This window comes from Lasioglossum baleicum, chromosome 10 (assembly GCF_051020765.1).
Source record: "Lasioglossum baleicum chromosome 10, iyLasBale1, whole genome shotgun sequence".
Taxonomy (NCBI): Eukaryota; Metazoa; Arthropoda; class Insecta; order Hymenoptera; family Halictidae; genus Lasioglossum; species Lasioglossum baleicum.
Window position 1 is genome coordinate 13,138,700 of NC_134938.1, and position 27,741 is coordinate 13,166,440.

At 37.6% G+C, this 27,741-nt stretch overlaps 1 protein-coding gene and 1 long non-coding RNA gene across 5 annotated transcripts; one reads left to right on the top strand and one right to left on the bottom strand.

The window, feature by feature from the left end:
* The first annotated feature begins 206 nt into the window (after nucleotides 1-206).
* On the top strand, nucleotides 207-15,968 carry LOC143213038 (uncharacterized). The gene is made up of 3 exons (XR_013009848.1): nucleotides 207-344; nucleotides 11,581-12,362; nucleotides 15,249-15,968. It is a non-coding gene; the product is annotated as an uncharacterized LOC143213038 (long non-coding RNA).
* On the bottom strand, nucleotides 14,370-27,736 carry Ry (xanthine dehydrogenase rosy). Of its 4 annotated transcripts, none has more exons than XM_076432479.1 (25): nucleotides 27,530-27,736; nucleotides 26,048-26,156; nucleotides 25,389-25,446; nucleotides 24,647-24,743; nucleotides 23,702-23,937; nucleotides 23,387-23,631; nucleotides 22,307-22,448; nucleotides 21,955-22,122; nucleotides 21,807-21,883; nucleotides 21,524-21,730; nucleotides 21,268-21,452; nucleotides 21,017-21,130; nucleotides 20,801-20,942; nucleotides 20,424-20,720; nucleotides 20,221-20,343; nucleotides 19,801-20,156; nucleotides 19,373-19,547; nucleotides 19,106-19,297; nucleotides 18,791-18,936; nucleotides 17,995-18,172; nucleotides 17,742-17,870; nucleotides 17,415-17,657; nucleotides 16,233-16,487; nucleotides 15,940-16,110; nucleotides 14,370-15,834 (listed from the first exon to the last, which is right to left on the bottom strand). In XM_076432479.1, exons 2-25 carry the CDS (start codon nucleotides 26,111-26,113, stop codon nucleotides 15,790-15,792), a joined length of 4,047 nt encoding a protein of 1,348 aa, XP_076288594.1. In that variant the 5' UTR covers nucleotides 26,114-26,156; nucleotides 27,530-27,736; the 3' UTR covers nucleotides 14,370-15,789. The 4 variants fall into 4 exon arrangements, with proteins under 4 accessions (XP_076288594.1, XP_076288596.1, XP_076288595.1 ...); XM_076432481.1 differs by lacking the exon at nucleotides 27,530-27,736 and adding an exon at nucleotides 26,924-27,514; XM_076432480.1 differs by lacking the exon at nucleotides 27,530-27,736 and adding an exon at nucleotides 26,924-27,514 and having other exon boundaries at nucleotides 26,048-26,840.
* Nucleotides 27,737-27,741: the final 5 nt, after the last annotated feature.

Here is a 27,741-nt window from a genome sequence, read left to right on the forward strand (position 1 = left end):
CTGCTCCACCCCCTAGCGCCCATAGAGTCCTCTTCGACCCGTGATGATCTCAAGGCTCCTCTTCCTCCTTGCGAATCCTGCTGACCAGCGATATCCAACCGCGATCCCTGGAATGCCCATTAAAACACTCGGCTCCCGATCCTCTGAGATCTAGCCTGATCTATCCTGATGATAATGATTCCGACGGCCTTGACCTGGACATCAGCCGGCTGCGGTTTTCTTAGAAACTCGGCATTACCATTGATTGGAAATTTGGAAAGGATGCGGGATGCTGATGATTGTCCTGGTTACGACAGCTGCGAATCTTGTCGGCTTCTGCTTCTGCTGGATCCTGGAAAGAAAAGGTTTGGAAGATTGATTATTATTAGCGTATTAGGGACTTTCTCCTGATTAAAATGATACCTGGCACTATGCAGTTTGGATAATGTTTGGGTGAGTAAATCAGTGCTTCGATTGAGCTCAACTTTTCTCGCGCATGCGCGGCGATTTCAGTAACGTAAGCTTCTCGATAAAATGGGGTTCCTCGAGCACCCCGCAGAATTTTCAAAAATTGGTATGATTTGATTCTGAAAAATGAATGTACAAGATGTGCATTTGTGTATATTTTGTAACTTGTCCGGAGCAGATTGTTTGGTACATTCCCGCCATTATAACTGCCTTAGGGCTCTGGCTCGAGATGGCATGCGCGAGAAAAATTGGGCTTAATCGAAGCACTGGAGTAAATCGCGATTGAGGGGAGCCTCGATTATCCGAACTAGTCGGTGGACAACTTTTAGACTGCGGATTTTTGTGCGAAATTACAATTGAATTTTAATTAAAACACATAGAATTAAAATAATGCAACTGTAGTTTTAAATTTTGTAAATATCTTGTTTATTTTGTTTAGGATTTGCTCAGTGTTTTTGTAATAGAGAACTGATGTTTCGGCTCGACTCGAGTATAAAAATAATGTCTACATTTATTGAGTTGTTTCGCAAATCTGCACCACGTGTCGGCCCCAACAAAGAAAGGCGTTAGAGTAGGTAGCTATTTAGTGGATACTACAAAACCGTGTCATGAATCTTTAGTTTGGGAACCGATGCCAACTGGCAATGGGAATGTAAACAGTAGACTGCAATTTTAACGCGTTCACGCCAATTTTGCGTGTTGTCGGCGCCACTATTGAGTTTTCATAATTTGAGAATAGTCGACATTTCACTACTATTAATTTTATTTTATTTTATTAAAATGTGGAGTATGTTATTAATTTGATTTGATTCTATTTTATTAAAATGGAGTATGCTATTAATTTGATTTTATTTTATTTTATTAAAATGGAGTATGCTATTAATCTGATTTGATTTGATTTTATTAAAATGGAGTACGCTATTAATTCGATTCGATTTGATTTTATCCGAATGGAGAGTCCTATCAATTTCATTTTCTTTATATAAAAGATAATACCATAGCCGTCAACAACACCTGCCAGGCAACATATTAAGTTTACAAATGAAGTAAGCTGCTAATGAAAGATCTATAATCTCCCGATTGAAAATAATTTGATCATTTCCGAGAGGTGATATAATATTTATCTTAACATTCACGTATATATCATACATATATGTATGTACTTATACGTATGAAATGTAATTTTCTCGCGGTTCTAAATATCAAACCAGTTCCCCGGAGGCTCTAAATAAGCTGAATGAAGAATCAATTAAAAAATCACTAACCCTCGTGAACAGGAAACAGGTTTCGCTTCATCAAGATAAAGCCGGGTAATATTCCGGCAAAAGAACGCTGACAAGAATTGGGGAATTAAATTGGAAGGTTATGGCTCGAGATATTGGCCACACGTGACCCTCTTTCTCTCTGGGAACCTGCGGTGCTGTTTAGAGTGAAGAATGTCGAAAGTGTACTTCGTTAAACGCTATCCGACGGAACTCGGAATGTCCGATTTCTTCTTGCTTGGATGCTTGTCGATTCTGGTGTATTCAACAGTTATTCTGGTATATTTTGGTATATTTTGGTATATTTTGATATATTTTAGTATATTTTGGTATATTCTAGTGTATTTTGATATATTTTGGCATATTCTCGTATCTTTTAGTATGTTCTGGTATTTTTTGGTATTTTCTAGTATCTTGTGGTATATTCTAGTATATTTTGGTATATTTTGGTATATTCTAGTATCTTGTGGTATATTCTAGTATATTTTGGTACATTGTAATATATATTGGTATATTCTGCTATACATAGGGTGTCTCAAAATTCCTTTTCAATTTTCCTCTGCAAAAATGTCGTCCGCGGCTTTATTAAGGAGTTACTAACGAAAAACACGGACCAATCAGAGCGCGACCTAGACGCGTGTTGGCACAATCGTGTTTTTCGTTAATAACTCCTTAACAAAGCGGCGGACGTCATTTTTGCAAAGGAAAAAGTTGCTTCAAATGATCTCCGGAACCCATTTCTTCAAAATGTTCTAAAATATTCTAGTATGTCCTGGTATACTCTCCTGTATAGTATATTTTTAGATTGACGTATCACAACAGAGTATGCGATTTGAAGCAGATTAGACAGGCTAAAAGAATATTGGAAAAAAGAATATCAAGACGTAATAAAAATCAACCAACGGAGGAAACAATTATTTTCAATGTATCAAACTGATTTACACAATAATGTAATAAATGCAAACAATTTGTCAATGTCTCAAGTCGTCATTCCTTCGCAAAATCCAACCGCGTCCAGTTTAATGAATTCGGTGTATTCGGTTTTTCGCCGTAAATGCATAAAATCCGCGGTCTATTAATAACTAACACAAGTTCAAACATTCCTGAGCCATCGCCAAGTCGATTACACGTGGCGCGAGTCAATTATTTGCGACTTAACTCGACCGCCCGGTTCAATCGACGGTGAGTCGATTAATTGTGAATGTTCTCTCTCTCTTTCTTTCTCTCTCCCCGGTACATGCTGGGAAGATATGATCGAAAGTTTCTTGGCGAGGTGGTCCCCGTGTCGTTTGATAAGGGAACGACCCGCCGTGTCGTAAATGTTTAAAGCGGCACGAATCGGTTTCACGGCGATTCGCACGGCTAAATTGCCCGACACGAAGGAATCATCCTCAGCCGATGACCTCATCGTAGGAAGCACTCCCTTCGGGGTTGAGCAGCGATCATTCTCTGCATTGTGCCTGTGCGCACGTTTCCCAACGAGTAACAAACCTCTCCCTTTATTCTCGCGTTTAAATAAATTTTACCGCGTAAAATAAATCAAAAATTTGTTATTTTGCACATAAAACCATAATGTTATGTATGAATGTGTTTCTGATATTTTCCTTTCGAGCGATGGAAAATGAATGCACGGTATTTTACGTTCCGAAGGATATTGGTTGAATTGTTCGACGAGCGATTCACGATTTTAATAATGCATCGCCGGTGCGATTAAAATTCATTCGGTTTGGAGAACAATGAAAAATATTATTCGAGAATCGTGCGTTCCTTATCTCGATGGGAAGTCGCATCAATTCTGATGGGAAGTAATGGATTGCACATTGGCGAGCGCGAATAAAGTATGGATGACAACAATAGCAGCAGTTGTTAATAAACAATTTCCTCACTACTTCTGTGTCGTTGCAAATGGGTTACTCTCAATTTTAATCATCATTTAGTAACAGTAGAATAATTGCATTATTCTATTATTTATGACAAAAATGGGTGGATGTAATTTAAAACAGTAAAAATTTTAAGACAATTTGAGAACGTCCATATGTTATTCTCAATTTATTAAAATCGTTAAAAATAGAAAGAAATTTTTATATGGTTTCAGTGGCTTGTAATTGACGATGAAAATTTATGTGCATAAAGATCCGCGCAGTCTAGTAACGAAATTATTCTAGAAACATGAAAGTAGAAGATGTGTTACTTCTCATCCCCTCTACGACGCTATTCCCCCACCCTTCCGCCACCGCGCGGTCACGTGACGCGTTCCGTCTCTGTCTTGCATGTGTCACTATGTCACGTGACTAATCCGGTACTGGCAGAGAGGGGAGAACTCTTTTCCCCCTTCAATTCCTGCTCCATCATATCTTTTATTTTGCAAAAAGAATATACTGCTATCCATTTGACACTGGATATTTCTCCTGGTACTTTAATTTACTGCGTCTTTTATTTTTATCGCGCTCGAAAATTCACATACGTCATCACGTTGGCGAGATAGTAACGCTTTCACAGTTTCTCTGAGAAAAAATGAAAGCTAAAAATATAAAAACGTGTCGACATCCTGTACAGTGAATATTATTAGCCGTACAAATTCATTCACAGGTTTTCCTACATGAATTGGTCGATTATTTACAAACGTTTCAATTCCCGAGAATAATTTCTAGACTGAGGACTTTTATGTGTCCGACGCTGGAACATTCGGGGACACCGCGTGTCACCGGGCGAATCATCGACGGAAATTCTTTTCAGCAAGTTTGTAATTCGGCGTCCAGTGCAGACGTCGGTGGAACCGCGAAGAAATAGATGTCCGGTAAAAATAGCGTCGGGATTATTTCACGCTTGCACCACCGCACAGTCTGCCGGAATCGCGAGAAGCTCGACGAAATTGCACGCCTCCGTTAATGTATAATTATGAGCAGAACCCAAGTAATTTTCTGCAATGAGATTGAGATATTTCATAATTTTTAAATTCACTGTTTCTTTCTTCTAACTATCTTGTTTCCATTGGTTTTTAACGAATACAACTGGTTTATAAAGTACCCAACACTGTGCGGATTTCTTAATATCGATAAAAATATTATTCAGGTCAATTACAACTATGCAGGGTGTCCCAAAAATATACTTCCTTGAAAAGGAAGATCCCAGAGGTCATCCCAAGCAACTTTCCCCTTTGGCAAAATGTTCTCCGAGGCTTCGTTACGGAGTTATCGACGGTAAACCAATCAGGGCGCGGCTACAGCGGACGGACACCGCCCTAGCGACACGTCTCGCGTTGCCGTTGACCGAGAGGCAGGGCCTGCCGCTAAGGCGGAGCCCATCCGCAGTAGCCGGGCCCGGATTGATCCGCGTTTTTCGTTAATAACTCTTAAACGAAGCCTCGGAGAACATTTTCGTAAAGGAAAAAGTTGTTTCAAATGGTCCGAGGAATTGCCCCTTTCAAGGAAGTGCATTTTTGGGGCACCCTATGTATTTGAACTGTTGTTCAAATATTATATTAAAATACAACGCACCTAAATATTAAAGTAATTTAATATAACAAAGTCTTAGAGCCTCCAACGTCTACAAAATTGATTATGTCTGAGTAAATAGCGAGATTGTGTCACACGTCACGTTTGACAGCGGTTCAAATGGAGAAATAAATATTACCACGAGTAACTGTTAGTTTATATGGCCGTCATTGTGCGGTGGGTGTGGTTGCGCGTGACGGTAAACGAATTTCGCGAGTGCTCGGGAGATGGTGCACAAGGATCAGCCAGTCGAGAGCCATCAAAGCAGAAAATCGAAGGGTTTAACGACTCGAATAAAAGCACAGGGTCAGCGAGCAGTTTTGCGGTTCGCGCCGCGCAACATAGTGGCTACTATTCGTCTGTTGGGAGTGTGTATACACCGCGAATATGACGGCAGTGGTAATGAATGCTAGCTGGGGAACGTTATAGCGGCACGCGGTGTAAGTCTGCGGCTACGTCGACGTTGCCGAGTGAAATATAAAAGCGGCGCTCCGACGACGTCGGCTGCTGACCTCGGAGTCACTTAAGGTCTGGGTCAAACTATTCTTGTCGCGTACCTTTCCTAGTCTGATCCATCGATCGATCAATCTCTGTCTGCGAATTTCTGTCTGTCGCTAACGTGCTGACACGCGGCCCCCATGGGGCTCTCGTTAATCACGCGGATCCGATGTCCCCGTGGAATATGTGTTCCGTGGAAATGTCGATACCCTAATCTCGCGTTCACTTTCTGTCACTGTTTACGGAAAGATTGTGGAATTCTAAAAAAATTGCTATCTGGAAAAAATTGTAAAATTCTAGAAGATTGTGAATTGTAGGATTATGAAACTGTAACTTGTAAATTGCAAAATTGCAAAATTGTAAAATTGTAGAATTATAAAATTGTAGAAGTGTAAAATTGCAAAATTGTAAAATTCTAAAAGATTGTGAATTGTAGGATTATGAAACTGTAACTTGTAAATTGCAAAATTGTAGAATTATAAAATTGTAGAAGTGTAAATTTGAAAAATTGTGAAATTGTGAAATTGTAAAATTGTAAAATTGCAAAATTGTGAAATTTTAAAATTGTAAAATTGCAAAATTAAAAAATTGTAGAATTGTAAAATCGTAAAATTGTAGAATTGTAAAATCGTAAAATTGTAGAATTGTAAAATCGTAAAATCGTGAAATTGTAAAATTGTGAAATTATAAAATTGCAAAATTGTAAAATCATAAAATCGTGAAATTGTAAAATTGTAAAATTGTAAAATTATGAAATTGTAAATAGTAAAATGGTAAAAAAATTGCTAATTGTAAGAAATTCTAAATTGTAAAAACCATCTTCCAATCAAACAGCGCTTTTATTTGTCCAAATTTTGGCGAAACTGTATCGACTAACGGAAGAATCGATTAGTTATCAATAAACCAATGAATTAATTGTTGCAATGTGATTTTATACATTAGACAAGTGTCAATTGTATTCAGTATGATCGATGGAGGTGTTCGCCTTTGGCGCGTGCAAATTAAATTCTGATCTCTTAATTAAATAACTAAACAGACGTCCGGTTTATCATCCTCGCATATCTTTCTGCATTTGCATTTTCCCCTCTTGTTCCATTACGTTAAACATGCTTTATGATGAACATAAATTATTCATTATTAAATCTCTTTATACGTATATACACCTGGTTGCCTCGATAAGTGCAAGCAAGATTTAAATGCAGTCGGCTAACGTATTTGTCATACACACAGGCTGTTTGTATGGTGTGCAACCGTGATGCAGCCGGAAGACTTGTTAATGCTTTTGTCGTGTATGACATGAGAAATCTTCACGAACTATCCGGACAAATTCATGTGACCTGCATTCTTCATAGCAGCCGCTATGAATGTACAGGATTTAAGAAAATTTCTGCTTCGTTTTGTTTTTCTTGAAGGCATTAAGGTGCAGAAGAAAAATTAACTTAAACATTTGTCAATTAAATAGTACAGAAAGCACTATGATAGAATTATAATAATGGACAATATTTAACTCGGTTCCCCCACTCTCAACTATTTCACACTACCCCTGCCGCGCTCCTCCTACTCTCCACAGGAATCTGGTGGGGAGGAGTCGTTAGAAATCCTGGATAAATACATTTGCATTTTTATGAACCAACATCAGAACAATCTGTGCAACTATTACAAAAATTATAGGCTGTACAAATTCGTAGTCGTTTCTCCAGAATGTATTGTTTATCTACAAACAATTCGAACACGTTTTACTCTAAAAAATAATCTCCACAATATCGTATTCATTACAAATAATTCATGTGTCTCAATTTTGAAATGAATTCATTTTTTAAACTATTAGATGATTGATCGAGTTGAAAATGAAATTCAATGGTTAAACTTTAAAGAATAGAACTTTATTAATCAATTATACATATAGTCACAATTCTTTTCTAATTGTAGAAAATTTAACCATTTTTTAATTTTAATTTAGCCAATCTCTAACCAAACCTTTAAAATTTAGACATTGAATTTTATTTTCAAATCGGGCACGAACTTATGCAATCATCTGATATTATTAATTGATTGACTTCATTTGCAATAAGTTCAATACATGCCACAAATTAATTCGTCCACGGAATAAATAGTGATAGCGTGTAATGTTGAACACGGAAACAGATTATTTATTGAAAATAAGGATAATTCAATTTGCAAGGTGCGCAGAATGACATCAGTCTTAACTGTCAATCGATTAGAAATTCCATAGAAGAAAATATGAGCATCCTTGTAGCGCCCTTGATGCTTCCACGTATAGATCATGCCAAATGAATTTCTAATGGCCGTCTCACACTCTCGAAACCCCCATAGGCCGATTTATAGTTCCTTTTATTTATTCGAACTGGCGAATGGCTTTCTATTTATTTATTTTCGGACAGGAAAACTATAATGATCGCTAAAAGCGGATACTAATGAATTCAGAACGAGCACGTCCGGGCCTAGGATTGGCGACGAGTATCGCGTTACGTTTGCACTGCTTCGAAATGCAAAATTAACGACGACCATAGACTTCGTTGCTGGCGAAGACTCGAGTTCGAGTGTCACAATTCATTTGAAAATAAATAATTATTTGAAATAAGATGAATAATATCATTTTTGAAATGATTTGATCGGGACTGAAATCGGACATTTATCCTGAACATTACGGAAGTGTTTGAATTTTTCACTGTACCGTTTGTAGATTAACGATATGTTAGGATTCAAAGCAATATGCTCCAAGAAAATGCCACAGAAATTCGCTTCTCCCAGAATTGTGAGAAAAATCGAGAGCAGACAATATTCGAAGAGCGCGAATCGTTTTTGTATTAAACGAACGATAATCGGCTACTTATCTGGTCTTCGCGTGTCGTATCATCGTTGACCTTTCTTCCGGCAATGGTGGGCCACGAGGGGACAAATGTGTAAAGAAAAATAAAGAAACGGGAAAACAGCGACGCGACAATTGCAAGAACGGACTTATAACTCGACCACCTTGGGTGCATTCCTTATTTTTGTTATCCGTTCTTCGGTGCACCGAGGAATATTTATCAGTTCGTGTTACGGTGGAGTGACAGCGACTTTAGCAGTAGTTAAAAGTAGCATGACTTATGACTAGCAGGTTTATGCAAAATAGAAATTGTCCGTGTCGATTGTTGGAAACAGAAGTCGAATAAAAATTTGTTCTTTCTTTACGTCATTTTCATTTATTTACATTAATTTACTAAATTCTTTTAATCCTTCTATTAAATTTAGACTGCGGATTTTTATGCGAAATAAACATTATCTGGATAAATTGTAAGGGACTGCACAGCCAGATAAACAGTTTATTCTTACGTTAATAATTTTAACAAGCTCAGAACAATAGATTGGCATTATTAATTCACTTTAACCATTCTACTGTTGTAAATTGCGCTATTCCTTCTTGCAATAAATACATAAAATCCGCAGTCTAATTAAATTACACCCTCCCAGTTTTTTAATAAATCTAGTCTGGTAATAATATTGAATTGGATAAATGCAGAGGCGCCAGATTAAGACTTTTCTCCCCACTCTACCGTTCCCCTTCCACGCACGGTCATGTGACGCGTCCCGTCTCTGTCACGTGACTAAACCGATACTGGCAGAGAGAGAGAGAGAGAGAGAGAGAGAGAGAGAGAGAGAGAGAGAGAGAGTAACATAAATATTCACACACTACTTATGATCACGCTAACTTCAACCATACTCCCGCATAACCTAGTTCTTTTATAAAAAGAACAACTATCTTCGGTGAAGATAGCCTTATTGAACTTCTAAGTGAGAAACCATTTTCTTGTTAATTATGAAAGGGTCAATGTAAACTCAATCAAGCCAATGGTTAAAAGAGAAACTGTCAATCTTGTAGAATTTCACACATATTATTATTGTAGAATTATGGACAGACTTAAGAGTGAATAAATATAGCCGGAAATATAAGTATTAAAAAATACAAAAATGCACTGAACAATACTTTATAAAAATGACAGTGGTTGCTCCGATTATCAGCGATTTTTATTACACGTCCGAAGAAATAAATTTATTGAACTATAAAAATTAAAGAATTAAGAAATAAAGTACTATATAAAAAAAGCTAAAAGTGCTGTTACATCACTTTATAAAAATGACAATGGTTGATTTTCAGCGCTTTTTATTACACGTCCGAAGAAATAAATTTATTGAACTAAAAAAATTAAAGAATTAAGAAATAAAGTAATATATAAGAAAAAAACTAAAAGTGCTGTTACATCACTTTATAAAAATGACAATGGTTGTCTCGAAAAAATTAAAAAAAAATAAAGTAATATATAAATATTTCGAAAAGAAATATTTAGAAAACCAAGTAAATAAATTAGATTATTTTCCGACGTCGATTTGCTGTAACATCGCGAAACGCCAGCGCGAGATCGTTATCGGTACGCGGCGAGGGATTGTCAGTGTCAATGGTAGATAGAAGTTAGTTACGTTTGTCTCTGCGCCTACCGCGGCAAGCTAAAAATAAAGGAAAATATATTTATATTACATAAGGTCGCTGTGCGATAACGAGACACCCGTGTCTAACCTTCTTTTCGCGCGGATTCGGAACAGGCGTTCTTAAATCGTTAACACTGGCTGTTTGACAACTATGAAACAGATGCATCAAATAATAGCTGAAGAATCCCCCCTCTCTCAAACGTTCACTATCAATCACGAAAACCAGACAAAACACTTTATTTAACGTTAAAACTGTTGACTACTAAAAATGGCTAATAATAATGGCCATTGGTTAAATAAAAATTAATTTCATCGCTTAATAGATTTTTTATATTGCAAAAATCGTAACAATAATTTTATGAATTATGATCTGGATAATTTATAAACATTTTCTTATAATATCAATACATCTTCAGTAATTTATAGACATTTTCTTATGATCTTGATAATTATAAACTTTTTCTCATGATTTTAATTCATCAAAAGTAATTTATAGACACTTCCCTTATTATTTGCATACATCAACGGTAATTTATAGATATTTTCTTATAAATCTTAATAATTTATAAACATTTTCTTGTGAATTTAATTCATCAAAAGTAATTTATAGACACTTCCTTATTATTGGTCTGTCGTTCTACTAATTTAATACATCAAAACTAGCTAGTAAAGTAAACAAGAAAAAACTATAAAAAATACTCTGGTACCAGTACGATACTAATGTACAAAATTTCGGAACGTAACGTAGCAAAGCCTAATGTGAAGCAGATGTAAGCCTAATATGCTCGTAATGTTTAACCCTCTGTCTGCAACCTGGGTCGTTCAGGTCCGAAACAAAATTCCCATGAGCAATAATACCAAGAAATAACACTATTTAACGAAGTGAAAATAATAACTGAATTGAAAAAAATATGAGGAAGCTTTTTTATAGAATATTTCAATGGAATTAAATTTCAAAGGGGTTTAATTGTAGGTTAAAATAATTTCAATGAAATACAGTTGATTTGTATGATAATTAAATGTAGCGAGGAATATTTTACTGTGTTTAGGTTGAAATTTTAGAGAGGATAATATTGACTAGACGGTTTAGAATATTTTATGAAATTTTATGAAAATTTTTTAGAGTTCCATCGATTTCATATTGAAATAGGGACTCCGTATCCCACGATATTAACAATTTTTTCAAAACCTGGATATCAGCAAGAAAAAAAACATATTAAAAAGAAGGTTGTAGTCTTACTTACGAGATTTGCAATGGAAAGACTACTGTTCATAAAAGCGTTACTAGATCCGACAAAACTGTGGCATTCCGGCGCGGAACCACCCGACCCTAACTGATCACATTGGTGTGTCCCAGGTCAAATCTCACTTTCCTTCACTTTCATTTTCAGGGAGGCCCTTCGACACGGTTGTTAACGGGAGGCACTCGCGGAAGCCTGTGAATTTTCGCGGAAGAACCACGAAGAAGAACTGGAAGAAAGGCCACTGTCACCAAAGGCGATCGAACTCGTGTCGCCGCCGGCTGGTCCACGTGTTTCACGGTTAGCGTGGCAACGAGCGTAGAGTGGCGGGCTTGAACCTACCTCGCGAATAAATCCCGAGTCCTCAGGATCTTCCGGAGTCCTGCAGAGTCCCGGATGTCCTGCGGACGGACGTCTTCCGCTCGACGGTTCCTTTCGACGAGGACACGCACGGTGTTTTTTTTTTTAAATATTGAAACAGCCAGAAAATTTTAACGTGTCCGAACGTGGAGAATATGATGGAAAGGAACCGAATTGCGGCGCGGATATATCGCGAACGAAAGGCGAAGCGAAACTACGAACGAACCGAACCGAGCCGAGCCGCCAGCACGCACCGACTGACCGCGACGCGGACGCGAATGGATCTGCGGTATCGACCACGGCCACCGAACTCCCATAACATCTCATCGTCCCCACCACACGCGGTTCATCGTCAACCGAATTGGGCGGCATCCGAGATAAATTTTTATCTAGATTTTTAATCGGCCCCCCGCTGCTTTGTTTATGCGGTTCTACCACCCGCCAAATTCGGGGGAGAGAGGACTGCAGACGCTGCCGCCACATTTTTCCACCCTCCCAGATCCAACCGCCTCACCGTCCGGCGTTTAAGCCTCATGATCTTCTGGGTCTATGTGACCCCGCTGAATATCCAGGTTTATAAAACTGTCTTAATTGCCACCTCAATGAAACAATTGATTTTGCGTATTTTTTAAAAAATTACATTTATGATGTACATTTATATCGGGTCATTGTGACCCAGCTGGATATGCAGCCTCTCATACAGCCCTGTTAATTACTGTCTTAGTGGATTCTTTGATTTTGAGAATTTTTTTAATTGTTGTACACTCACCGAAATTTCTATAAAGTCATTGTGTTTTGTGCGAGATGAAGACGGGCCTGCTTATGTACTTCTTCAAGGCCTTGTTTGCGTTGCATTTTTGTCCAGGAGAATCTAACAGTTGTTGCACACGTATTTCCTTAGCCGCAGACCTCAAGGTCTGGTAATTTTTTATTACCACCTTTGAAATGATTTTTTTTAATCACGGTATCTAAACGATTAATTTTCTTAGCAATTGCGCGGTTAAAGCAACCCATATCTTTATAAGCATCGATTGATGATTTCCTTCACTTGTTAGTACTTTTCCTCTCGGCATTCTAATACACGCGAATCAAATTATAACAAAGAGGATTTCTGTGAGTTATAAAGCTATAATACTTTTAGAATATTCGCAATTTTCCGTAGTTCTCTGCTCGGAATACAGAGAAACACTAAGTGACTCTATAGAAACCTCGCACTTGTGTTCTGCACCGCACAGAAAAAAATCAAAATAAATGTAGATAGTAAACATAGCAGCCTGAAGTGCGCAGTCCCTCTATCCGAGTGTCAACAAAGCACAAGACCAGATTCAGTTACTCGAATTGATATTCGGACGATCTAAAAAAGACAATAACTTTTTTAATATTGTACTATACGATTTGAACTTTTTGAGGAAGCTAGAGAAATTAGTTTGCTACAGGATGTGAAAAGAAATTTTTTCAAAAATTGCAATTGTCGGGATTGTAGAAAAAAGTACTAAAAGTTGCGTTTTACAACTTTTTCATGTGAGTCTATATTGGAAATTCAAAAAATACGTTTTGTAGGTCTGTGTCAATTATATGCACTGTGAAAGTTTCATTGAAATCGGTTGATGCGGGGAGAAACGACAGGCATTATGAGATGTAAGAATTCTTATTGTTAGATATAGGTCGAAAATCGTGAAAATCTGCAATTTTTACCATCTTTGAACGTGTGTAGCCCATTGCAACGTCGACCGATTTTGACGAAATTTTCAGAATATGTTTAATTGATACAGATCTACAGAACGTATTTTTTAAATTTTCAGTATGAGCCCACATCCTGTAGTAAACTAATTGCTCTAGCTTTCCAAGAAAGTTCAAATCGTATAGTACAATATTAAAAAAGTTATCGGCTGTTTTAGAGCGTCCGAATATTAATTCGAGTAACTGTATGTAATACGATAAATCAACAAAAATGGTGATACTTTAAAAATATCTATGAAAATGATGACTTTATAGAAATTTCGGCCACTATACATTTATGATAGTCGAGTAATTGTGACCCAACAGGGTATGCAGGCTTATATGAGTTTGTTAGCTGCCATCTTACTGGAATCATTGCCTTTTCGTTCTTTTTTATATTGTTATATTTTATTATATAGATATTTGTGATGTTCGGGCATATACAGTGTCTCACGTAACACCTTTCACGATTTTTCAAGTACTTGTAATATACAAAATACAAGAGATGAACCACTATTATTATATACAGTATTTTATATACTCACAGTTATTCCAAATTATACGCGAGTCTCTCAAGCTAGTTGGATCACTGGAAGCAAGAAGAAATAACATTATAATGGGTGAAAATCTAAACACAACAAATAAAACAATAATAATTGTGGTCGGCTGTAAATAATACGTACATGTTTCTTCTACTTTGTATTGGGTCCAGGGAATACAGGATGTTCCAGAAATGTTGCACCACCTTGACGATGATAATTCCTGAGTTCATTTGAAGTAACTCTTTCCTTTGCGAAAATTCTGACCGCGGCTTCGTTAAGGAGTTATTAACTGAAAAGCACAGACCAATCAGAACGCGGTTACAGTGGACGAAGCCCAGCCCACTTGTGTCCCCACTCCACGCTACCCCCCACGCTTCCGCGGCCCAGTCACGTGGCGCGTTTCGTTTCTGTCGTGCATTGTACTGGCAGAGAGAGGATAACTTCTTCCCCTCAATTCCTGTTCTCTCCCCTAATCTGACACCACCTGTTTCCCATCTTTTCTTCATTCAAAACGTTATCATTGGCTCTGTAGAATGAAGCTCTTGTTCTTTACGCGATAAATACGGTACACGGTATAGTAATCAGCTGTAGTTTATCACGGGCATTTTGCTTCGGGAACAGGTGCACAGTTACGGACATCCTGTAGCCACTGTCATAATATTTGACTGCTGGCGACCCACAAGATGAAAACATCGTAATTTCACAGTTTCGACCTAGAGTTTAATGTCAAGTACTCGGCGAGAATTTTTATAGGCGATTGCAGAATAACCGGTTCCCGCCTAACATGCCCAGCGTACGTAAATATTGACTAATAAATTAATGAACTGCTCCGATTCCGATTGAATTAATAAACTTGTGGAATATCGAGATTTTATAAAAATAACGAGGCTGTACTTATCCTACTTTCGCAAAATTTTTATCAAACGAGGTAGCCCACTGGACCATTTAAAATTCGAATTTGTTTACGAAAGAATGAATGCGAACTTTTAAAAAATAAAAGTGTTACTCGTTTCTTAAATAACTTCAAAGACTATTTTATATTTTATAACATTTGCATTGTAATTTACGCAGAAAAGCTTAAAAATTCGAATCCAACAGTTCTAATATTAAACATTGTTCAGTGAATATTACGTATAAAATTATTGAAGCAAAAATCCCAATTTAAAATTAGACTAATTGTAGGATTGATGTTCACAGGTTCAAAGGATATCAGGTCAGTGCAACGTGATGAGAAATTATCCTGTCACAACGACGTGCAACCAGTTACCGTCATCCTCGCTGTTATAATACTTAACGCGGAATACATTACAGAGGAAAACGGACACCGTACAAATGAGCCGCAGTATACATATTCTTCTAAGGATAGATCGAACGCAGAGTCGCCGGATGAGGGGAAAAAGTTGCCCCCTCTGCCAGTACCGGGGACTAGTCACGTGACATTGTGACGCGCACGCAGAGACGAAACGCGTCACGTGACCGGGCGGAAGCGTGGGGGAATAGCGTCGTAGAAGGGGAAGGTAGAGTGGGGACATAAGTGTGCAGTGAGTTTGTTATTAACATTTTATATCATAAACATAACACGTACAGATGATAACAAATAGCTAAAATCGCTACAACAGTATTTTACATGCAAAACCTTTCGCAATAATATATATATAGTTCGTGTATATATTTACAATGTATTAACATATAACAATAAAAAAAGAGCAATATAAATGTCTTTCGTACAAAATACTTTTCAGGGAACAACGTTCCATTGACTTTGCAAATCTGGATCTGCGATCTGTAACATAAACGAATGTTTATTCGCTCGTTCGGATTTCCACAATTATTTAATTATTCTCGTACGCTAATCGGAAATCGTATGAACAGTGAACGTTCATTTTACCTTCGCCGTGATCTCATCGATACACGCCAATCGGATATTAGCTGCAGTTGCTGGCGAATCAAATCGGAAATAATCGTTATTCAAACCAGCTTCTTGTCGGGCAGATTTAATGGCTTCTCTAATAGCGAAGAAGATCGAAGATGCTAAGAACAATGGCGGTTCCCCAACAGCCTAGACATAAGTTTATCGTTGTATTATATATCCGATATAATTGAACTTTAAATATATTATAAACATTTCTCGTCGATGTATCTATGTATAGTACAAGTGCGCTTATACGTTGAACGGATTACCTTAGACGAATAGACGGCTCTGGGATTCGAAGCACCTTTCAAAAGAGACACATTAAATACTTCTGGAATGTCTGTAAAACCAGGCAATTTGTATGCACCTGGGCCTCTACTGAAAAGCGCACCGTTCCTCAAAAACACCAGTTCCTCGAGAGTAAAGAGTCCATATCCTTGCATGAAACCTCCCTCGACTTGCCCTATGTCAATGGCTGGATTAAGACTTTCGCCTAAATCCATGACAATATCTGTTCGCAGAACCTGCACACGAAACATTAATATAAAAATATTAAGCCTGAGAACTCTTAGGAATACAGGGCGAGTCTCGTAACGTGACGATCTCGCCAGGACATAACCGGACAATATCCCAGTCAAATCAGGCCTGTTCTGTAGGTAAAAGCCCCGTCCCCTAGTAAGTTTCGCTCCCTCCCGGAGAGGTGGATTCTTACGCGCGGATACGGGGAATGCAATTTACCTATGTAGAAAAAACGTGAAATGGAACGTTGCGACGCACGTGAGGCAACAGCGTCGCGGAGGGGGAAGATGGGAGACCACTGGCGACACTGATAACACTTATCCTCCTTCAACGCGCGAAAATCTGCAACTATTTAACTGTTTCGTTCTGAGGCGCCAGTAAAAATTGCCATACCATTATTCAAAACAGTTTTAATATCCCAGTCAGCCAGGCCTGCCTCGAGCAGACATCGAGCACAGCCTGCCATCGTACGATGCCAGCAGATGGCGAGCATTAAGCTGTCAGACCGCGCTCGGAGCTGAAGATGCTCGGAATCTGCTCGATTTTGGACAGCACACCCTGCCAGCATAAAGCGATACTTATTCGGGCGCAGAAGTATTGTTTTATGCTGGCCCGGTGTGCCGGCACAAGCTGAGGGCAGAATGAAGGCAGCTCGGTCCTTCGTTTAAAAGTGATACTTGTTCGGACGCAGAAGTATGTTGTTCTGCTGGCACAGCCTACTGTCCAAAATCGAGCATATTTGCTTACTGGGATTATTCAATTTGTCTGTATTCTATAAATTGTAAAAGCTCAACTGTGGTCACGTTACGAGACTCACCATCTATATTCAACGCAAACTAATTATGGCCTTATCTTTCAAATGTATAATCATTCTAATGAAATGAAGGTTTGAATAAATATGTTGTAGTTTATAATGCGACTAAGTTTCTTACTTGATGATCACCGGTCAAGCAATCAATTTCTACTTCCGAACATGCGACGCCGTACGTAAAGTAATTGAACGGGTTTCCTGAGTTTGTTTGAAACGAGTATCCTATGTCGGGTGTTTTATAGAATCCACTAGCGGAAAGACTGATTCTTTGCAGATAAGCGGCAGATATCCACTTCTCCCAGGGTCCAGTTGGATTTTTATCGATCACCGGTTTCAATCTTTTCATTATCTCTTCGCAGGCATTCTACATTACATAATATAAAAGCAGAATATTAATTCAATGTTTCGTTTTCGTAAGAATATATTTTGATAAATAATTTTTGCTAACCAGAACTGCCATGCCATTGAGATCCGAAGAAGCACTAGCTGCAGTTGGGGACGTGTTCGGCACTTTGTCCGTGGCAGTCTCCATTATGTGTATCTTCTCCGGATTTATTTTCAATACTCTGCTCGCTACCTAAATAACACGGAAGATCTTAAATATAAATGTAGTCGAAAAATGTTGTCTTTAAATCGAAAAATGTTCCATGTAAAAACGTAATGAAATTAGACTTAAGTAATAAAAAATAAATAAATATTACTTGTATCATTTTTGTATGTAAACCTTGTCCCATTTCAACACCACCGTGACTAATCAAAACAGAACCATCTGTATAAACATGTACGAGAGCCCCCGATTGATTCAAAAATAGTACCATGAAGGAAATACCGAATTTAGTTGGAACTATTGCCAATCCCCTTTTCTTGTACCTGTTCTGTCTAGCAAAATAAAATATTAAATGCATCTTAATACAACAAAAAAGAAATACATAGAGTAAAGGTACCGGTTACCGGAAGCTTTTTATTAATTTGATGACATTCTGTAATTTGCTTTGCATTATTTGTGATAACAAAACCTTTCTTCTGTATCGTCAAATTTTTCTGGACGATTTCGTTAAAAAGCAAAAGACATATTAACGAAGTTTTGGTTCGATTTACCGGACACAAGCAATTTGTGACGACAAATTAATTAATTTTTTTATGCCATAGCACAATAAAATCATTATTTTATTATCCTCTGGTGGAATAAGATTTTCAACTAATGTTTTCTATATCTTAAACAAAAATTATTACAATACTTTTGATTTATATACAAAGGGGAAACATCAATTTTATTTTTAAAAATCAAATAATGTTATATAGGTACTTCATGTTATTTTATAAATTACTAAAAAGTTTGTTTTGGATCCGATAACCGAGTGGGGCACGGTAACCGGTACCTTTACCCTATTCTTGACAAATTCCATTCCAAATGTTATACAAACCGAAAATGTGTAACAATCGAATCAAATGTTACAGAAAATTGAAAAGAAATGTTATTTATACATTTACACCTACCTGTTATACTGTTGGACACTCGCAAATCTTTCCGCGTAATTAGAAGATAGAAGACACTCTTCCCAGCAACGTTTCAACGTGCAATCATTAAGCTTCTGATTGTAATGGGTCAAATCTCCTGCATTGTACAAATTCAACTCTGCAATCTATTAGAATGAAATGATCACTACGATTCTTACAATGAACCAGAACCCCGGAATTCAAACAATTACGAAACTTTGGAGATGTGCAGTGCACATGTACTGTTATAAAGTTTCATAATTTCTCGAATTTTAAAGATCCACAGTGTAGTTGTAACATAATTTAGCATCGCACCTTGACAGCGTCTTTGTTCAAATACTCCGCGATGTGTCTAACGATAGTCTCCGCTACGAACATTCCTTGTGGACCTCCGAAACCTCGGAACGCGGTGTTAGACGGCAAATTAGTTTTACACGAGTAACCGTAAATATCACATACTGGTATCTTGTAAGAATTCTCGCAGTGGAACATAGCTCGTTCTAAGACCTGCAGAAAAGACAACGTTGCTTTGAATCGTTTTTAAACGATAATACAATCCGAACTCCGATCGCGTTAATTTACCGCAAAAGAAAGATCTCTCGAGAAACCAGCATTATTGAAAATGTGCACTTGCAAAACATTCATTGATCCGTTATCATCGAATCCAACTTTATATTTGAAGAGGAACGGATGCCTCGCACCAGATATCATCATGTCTTCGTCTCTGTCGAACATGCAACGCACCGGTTTTCCTAGTCTGTAAAGAAACTATTTTAATTTGCAATATTTTCAAATCATTTTATCCAATTTCATTATTCCTCATCACATTAGACTGCGGATCTTTATGCATTTATTGCTTATGAAAATGTTGAAAAAAGCCTAGAATATAAAATTCGATAGAATTTTGTACAATTTCTATTTATTTCAAAAAATTGGAAAACGCATAAACATCCGCAGTCTACTCGTCATTATTCCAATTTATCAAGCTATTTGATGATTTCATTATTCACCTATGAGCAGCAATCGCGACTGGCAAAGCGAGCACCGCAGTTCGCGATTCCTTTCCTCCGAAACCACCGCCCAGTCTCTTCACTCTTACTACAATTTTATTAATATTAACGTTCAAACAGTGTGCCACGTATTTCTGAATTTCCGTCGGATTCTGCGTGGAACAGAATACTTCTAATTCGTCCTCCTCCCGGGGAATTGCCAAAGCAGCGTGCGTTTCAAGATAAAAATGTTCTTGACCTCCCATTCGAATTTCACCTTCTAGAATGTGAGCTGATTTCGAGAACGCTTCTTCAGCGTTCCCTATCGATAAACGTTTCGGGCACTCGGGGAAGAAGGAATGATATTTAATTGCGTCCTACAAGATAAATATCAGAAATTTTATGCTATTTTCTTATATTTCAGAGTTTATTTCATCGTACCTCTATTGAAATAATTGTTGGTTCAATGTTCTCGTATTCAACCCCAACCATTCTAGCTGCTTTTTGCGCAATTGACTGATTCAGTGCAACTATTGCCCCGATTGGTTGTCCTTGGCTTGTTACCTTGAAGAATATGAAATATTAATTACCAGACCAAGTTCAATTTAAAAAAGAAATTTTAGTGAATCAATTTAATGAATCACCTCCTCCGAAATGAAGATTTCTTCATCGTGGAACACAGTTCCGTGGTAACGTTGCTTCTCGGGTATATCCTTCGCGCTGTAGAAAGCTACTACACCTTCCATCGATAACGCCTTAGTTGCGTCGATTTTCAAAATTTTTGCATGCGCCCTAGTGGACAAAACTAAAGTTAGGTAAAGTTCGTTTATGAATTTTGGTATGTCGTCGCAATAAATTGCTTCTCCAGTCGCCTGTTTAAGTGCGCTCGCATGAACGACAGTCCTTCCGATTAAATCATTCGCTTCTTGATCCTTGGGAACCTAACGCGTGAACGTAGAATATTAAAATAGTATACGATAGACGAAAATAATTGTGAACTGGATAAAAAAATCGGATGTACCACTTGATAGTATTGCGAACTTTTGAGCTCCTTGTCTTGAAATCCAATTGCAGCACTTTCAAGCTCCTTGGGACACGATGGATAATCGGATAACGTTGATTGAAGTTGTTCAGCTATGCGTAAGAATCCTTTGAAGAACAGACTGTAACATTGAAGGGAAATATTAAGGTATTTCAAAGATGAGGGAAACTGTAAATAAGTATAAAAATGATGTACCTCAGAGTTAGAGATCTACGGTACTTGACCATACCACCAGGGACATTGTCTGGAAGAGGAAACTCATCCAATAATGAAGAATATACACTGTCCAAAAGCGTTTGATCCCACTTCCTGAAACAATTGATTATTCTGTAATGAAATGGTATACAGAAGAAAAATTCTCTCACACAGATGTGAAGATATAAAAATAGATTTGTTTCCGTGAAAATTGAAAGTGTCATGAAACAGTAGATCGTTTTATAAAGCACCTTCCGATCATAGTTTCACATGTTTTCCTTGCTAGCACCGTTGTCGGAGCCATCCCACCAAATGCCAAGTTTACTTTCTGAACAACATTAGTCCCAGGTTGGAAGAACACATTTAATGCCATGTTAACAATGGCAATATCATCGTCTCGTCTTCTTGCTTGTTTATAAGCTACAAAATACTGATTCTGAAAAATGAAAGGAAGCATATTCGATTAACAAGACCAGAAATACATTGTTTAAAAGATTCATAACTTACTTCTTTGGTGAAGGGAATCTGAATCGCGAGCAAAATTTCGACTGGTAAAACTATATTCTGCCGGTATCCTTTAAAGAAAGTGTGATCCATCGGGACAACCCTGTTTCCGTTCTTCGAACTGGAAAGATTCAATTGTACTCCTGCTGCCATGAAAACTGGATTTAAATCTGATATAGGGCTTCCTGTCATTATATTTCCACCGACAGCCTATTCAAAAATATATCAAATTATATCCAACAAGAACAAACTCGAATATTACAGAATAATAATGCAGAAAACTTACTGCTACGTTTCTAATTTGTTTGCCAGCGAACCAATGAAGCATTGCAACTATTTCACTGAAGATTCTTGTTTTGTGTTCTGAAACAGGGACCGAATTAATACATGCTTAAAAATGATTTTGTACAGGACGGAAAAGTAGAACTATTTACCAGGTTTATTATCAATCTGCTGTTTCAATGCTTTCTCCATTTCAATGAGTGTTTCGCCGGCACCCACGTGAATCATTTCTCCATCTTCTCGAACGGTTTTCATTTCCTTGATCAAAATCGGATGTATTAGAACAGGATAGGACAAATGCTTAAACTTGACTTCAACACCTGAAGAGAAATCATAAAACTCATGTTTATACGACACGAATTATCCGACAGTTTTAATTAATTACAGCCACAATTGTAGAATCTAGTAAATGTTAATATCAGCATACAACCGAAGAGAGCTAAGTCAAGTTTTCTTTAAAATTCGTGGTTTTAGAAAGCACAATGGATATTAATCATGGCTTACCAATCTCAGTATTTCCTACAACGATCTTCGCATTAGGATGTTCACTTTTCAATTGAAGTAATTCGGAAAACGTTCGCGGCCTGTACCACGTAGCATTCTTTCCTCTGACGATTAAGTATTCCTGGTCCAAATGCGAAGAGATCTGAAAACATAGTTTACTACAGAAGATCCTATTCGAAGCTATATACAGGGTGACAAGAAATGACGGGGTTAATCATTTCTTATTATAATTCTGTCAAATTGACGAATTTTGAAAAACCAAATAATAACAACCATAACATGGACCTTTAGTATTCATATATTTAAGAAGTTTCGAAATGGCCACCCTTTGCGCCGATACAGAGGCTCAAACGTGTCTTGAAATTTTCGGCAATGGGCCGCAGCTCTTCTGGCGTTATTCGGTCCCACTCCTGGTACAGAGATTTTTTCAATGATTCCAAATTTTTATGTGGCCGAGCATAGGCCCTGGCCTCCAAAATCGACCACACGATGTAGTCCATTGGGTTGAGATTTTCGCTCTGTGGGCCGACGCGGAATCCTGCTGTAACGTCCATTTTGGATCGCTAAGATGCTGTTGGGCCCACAGAAGTACGACGGCTTCGAGAATGTCCCGTCGATACACTTCTTGGTTGATTTTGACCCCTTGATCCACGAAAACCGTAACAAATCCCATTTTCCAGGTTTCATCACATCTGCGGAATGGCCGCCGTACTCACCGGATCTCAACTCTATAAACTCCAGCGTTTGATCGATTTTGGAGGCAAGGGCCTGTGCTCAGCCCCATAAAAGTTTCAAGTCGCTGAAAAAATCTCTGCGCCGGGTGTGGGACCGAATGACGCCAGAAGAGCTGTGGCACATAGCCGAAAATTTCAAAACGCGTTTGAGCCTCTGAATCGGCTCAAAGGGTGGCCACTTCGAAACTTCTTAAATATATGAATACTACAGGTCTATGTTATGGTTGTTATCATTTGGTTTTTCAAAATTCGTCGATTTGACAGAATTATAATAAAAAATGTTTAACTCCGCTATTTCTTGTCACCCTGTACGTATAGTTACGCGTGTTCGATTTAAATCGCTTACGTGCAATTTCGGTGGAAATATAATTTCTTGCGTCGGGTCGTACGGATCGAATTCCTCCGAATCGAAGACCTCGTTCGGCTCAGCTATCGGTATTCTTTTGCAACAATTATCGCCCATCGCGCAGACCCCGTTCGGCAAAGATTTGTCTCGGTGGTTCGACAATAATTGCATCTGCTCCCATTCTTCCGTAAATGTTTTGTAGGCTTCAATGATGGGCCGATATCCGGTGCATCTGCATAAATTTCCTAAAAATTCGACATCGTTTTTTATTTTACATCATTTTGTGGTCTAATCTTTTCGCGATTCTCGTGTTACCTTGGAATGCAACTTCGAGATCCTTCATAGTAGGTTTCGGAGTGCTTCGTAACAACGAGTACATGGACATGACGATTCCAGGAGTGCAAAAACCACATTGCGAACCGTGAGCTTTCGCGATGCGTTCTTGTACAGGGTGGAGTTTTGTTTTGACACTACCGATGCCTTCTACCGTGGTCACTGCCAAACCATGCACAGCGCAAACTGGTGTCAAACAAGCGTTCACTGCCAAGTGTCTGTAGTGATTGTCGCATAGATGAAGTTAAGGAAAGTATAATCCCCTTCCAACCCAGTCCTTTCTACCCTGTTTCGAGTAAATTTTGATCGATGTGCCAAGACCATGCTTGAAGCGTAGTTTGGTCCCTATTTGCTATGAATTTGCTGACCAAAACAGGTGGGTCGGAATCAGTGTCGCCAGGTCGGAATTTGAGTGCAAAGTTTGCAGTCGCAATTCCATGCCAATTCCATGGCAAACCTTGTCCTCGAGTAGAGGGCAGGTCGGTCGCACCAAGAGCCGACCTGACCTGAGCGTAACGTTTAGGTGATTTTTATTTCTACGGCAACGCTATTCTCTCGTCACCGCTCCACTATAAACAGTCGCAGTGGGTACGCCTCGTGAATTCAGGGCGATTATATACGGCCTAGAGTGATCTTTTATCTAGCGCTTTTGACTACTGAAAAAACCCCATCTTTCACCTGAAACAAGAGTCTACCCCCTTAACCCTTGAATAGAGAGTCTACCCCCTTAACCCCTGAATAGAGAGTCTACGAGAGTCCCCTGAATAGTGTGTCTACCCCCTTAGGGTCCGCCCTCGATTTGCCGACAAGTTTTTGGTAGCAAATTCATAGCAAATCCAAAGCAAATTGATTACTGGGGAGGAACATTTTCACACTCATGCTTTGTATTTACAGTAATACAATCTTAATAAAAATGTAAAAGGATACGAAATATTTCCTGTTTCACGATCCAACTTCGAGATCATTACTGTACAAGCGCCGCAACCACCTTCCGCGCAGCCTAATTTCGTCCCAGTTAAATGCACTACGTAATTACCATTAAGGATTTCGATAGATTTGAAAATTGTTCGTTTTCACCATAAAATTAATTTACAAATTATTTTCATTTACAGTGTGATTTCATTACGAAATAACAACGCTTAATTACACGATAATTTCTTTCTGATAAATCCAGTGTTCTCCCATTACGTGTATACATAAGCCCCGATTGCATTGAAATCATTATATAATTTCGACTAAACTTAATTAATTTGCGTTACAATATGGACTGTTCATGCAATATTTATGTCAATGTGATTACAATCAAATATAGTCATTTGACAAGGAAAAAAGTCGAGCTGATATATCTAACTTTCGATTAATAGTGCGTTTCAAAACACCGTTACTCTTAAACAAAAACATCGTATGTATACACTCCAAGGTTGTAACGTACACAACCAACAGGCTACGGAGGCCTTTTAATATGGAAATACATGATGATTACCTTCTGCGTAATCTCTAGATCGGATTACGATCGGATTCTTCGAGCAAGACATAAGTATTAGGTTTATAATGGTACATCTGCCATTTTCATCAATTTCTTAACGTTTATTTCAAATGCGCGGAAAACAATATCACAATAAAAATGATTTTTACGTCTTATAATGTACAGTTCAATTGTTAAGGATACATTTGTTTCTCAAGTACCATAACAATGTCCATTCTGGGTCGACATTGCCGTCTGTCACCTAGAGTAGAGTGTTCGCAATGTAAAATTAAAATGTATAATAATTACGCTTTCTAAGAAAAATTATCGTAACGTAATTAATTCTTCTGTGTGACAATTATTGGGTTGGCAAGAAAGTAATTTCGGTATTTTAAGGTGCAATAAAACCCAATTTTTTTTGTTCGATGATCTTTTGCCATCTTCCTGACAGCTTCACAATTCTGCGCTCGTAAAACTTCTGGTCCTTATCAGTCAAAAACTGATCCAAGTGCGATTTCAAATCATCATCATTAGTAAAAGTTCATAGCTTGAATAAAAAATTGGGTTTTATTTCACTTTAAAATACCGAAATTACTTTCATGTCAACCCAATAATTAGTTCACCGCCAAAGGCTGCTGTTCTCGGTTTAAATGCCATCCAATATGGCTGCGACGTTACGTCATCGTTCGCGCGAAAATACGACGGATATGAATATAATTGAAAAATAATTAATAATATAATTTAAACTGGTTAGAATATTTCGTTGAAAAATAAAACGATTGAAAATACAAATTTTGTAATCTCTCCATGAAGGTCATAATGATTGTCCATGCAGAACTTTGTCTTTATACATATATACGTACCTCCTTCCCATTAATATAAAAGACTAGCGTGTTGGATACTTCTGCGCGATCTATGTTGTTGAACATTGTAGATTCAAATAGCCTGTCCCACTTATTTTGTTAAACAATCCTACAAAGAGAGGGGCACAAAACATAATATCCATAGAAGACTCACAATCAATCATTAAAAATGAATGTACATAGATACGTTGCTATTGTAGTTATTACCAGATTGTTGTACCTTTTACGAAAAATAAAAATGGTCTACACCGATTGCAAGAAAGAGAGAAAGGGAAGAAAATTGTTTCTTCAAAATGACAGGTTCTAATATTCTTAATTTGCGATTATTAAGATTGTGAAGATGCTTCCCCGAGGAATTATTTACTAAATTTATTTCTTGGGGTATATACTATTGGAAAAGTGCCCAAAAATTTTGTTAGTTATTTCTAGATCTCCGTAAACCTAGTGTTAATGATTTGAGATTCTCCAACAATTTTGAATTTCATCTACTCAATTTTACTATAAATGCATAAAGATCCGCAGTCTACATATTACTTATAGAACAAGTTACGCATTGAATTCAACGTGTTACAGTACAATTCTCTTCCTTATCTGTAATTTAAGTATCTAAAAGTAAATATTGATCATGGATTGTAAGATATTCATATAAATATAAAGACATTCTACTTGTAGATCTATTTAACAGAGCTCTCCGAGATAAAATGTAGTAAATCAACTGTGTTGCAAATGCACAGAAGCCATAGCATACATGCAAGCCTCAGTTTCAAAGTAAACACAGCTAATTCTTGAATGTCTGCAATATAAGGTGGTAGTTGTTACTAAAGATTATACATGCGCAAATATGCTACGCTGCATACTGTTATGTAGGATACGTACACAAATCCTTGTAGTGATAGCGCTATTAAGAAATAAGCTAATTCCTTTCTGTTGCAAGACACATTGCCTAATTGATAAGAATGACCTATGTACATTATAGATTCAACAATACGATATCCGTAAGAAAAAATACAATTGAATGAAACAATTCGTATATTGTCGACAGAGCTGAATAATAAAATAACTGAAAGTGTGAATGGTTGTGTTAAAGGAAAACTAAGTACACGATCATCTCGATTTTAATTCCACAGCTTCATAATATCTTCATTATTGTACATCGCGTTCTTTCCTTACAAAGATTGATGCAATAACAAGACTATTTTATCGTCGTATCAAATTTTCGCACAGTGTAACATGTCTCTTCCGATGACGCTCGAATCACGTGCCGAAACAAACTATTACGTTGCTTTCACCAGTATGTAATTTGTAAAAATTCCGTGATCAACATTCCAAGTTCTACCAACACAAATCAGTGTCGATGTGTGGTGTATATGTATACGCGATGTGATAGTGTTACGTCATATATACATTTTCGCGGAACTATATGCGGCTAAATACGAATTAAGTGTTATTGTATAATGGAAGAAATTTCGTTTAGACACTCACCCTTTCACGAAATTCTTCGAAACTTTTAAATCGTTCAGAAAACACTCGCGTCTGACTGGTCCGAGTACCAATGGACAACTAACCATCGGGTTATCATATCTGATACATTATATGTACGCGTGACGTTTTGTTAAGAAATATTGAAGCGAGCGAAACTGCCTGTCCCTTCCACTTCTCACAATTTAACTGTAATTTAATCATTACTTCATGCA

Coding starts and splice junctions, on each gene's coding strand:
- Ry (XM_076432479.1), bottom strand. CDS start 26,113: ATGTTCAACAACATAGATCGCGCAGAAGTATCCAACACGCTAGTCTTT. Junction 20,943..21,016: donor CGTAGATCTCTAACTCTGAG/GTACATCATTTT, acceptor TCAATGTTACAG/TCTGTTCTTCAAAGGATTCT. Junction 16,488..17,414: donor GCTTGACCGGTGATCATCAA/GTAAGAAACTTA, acceptor TTTCGTGTGCAG/GTTCTGCGAACAGATATTGT.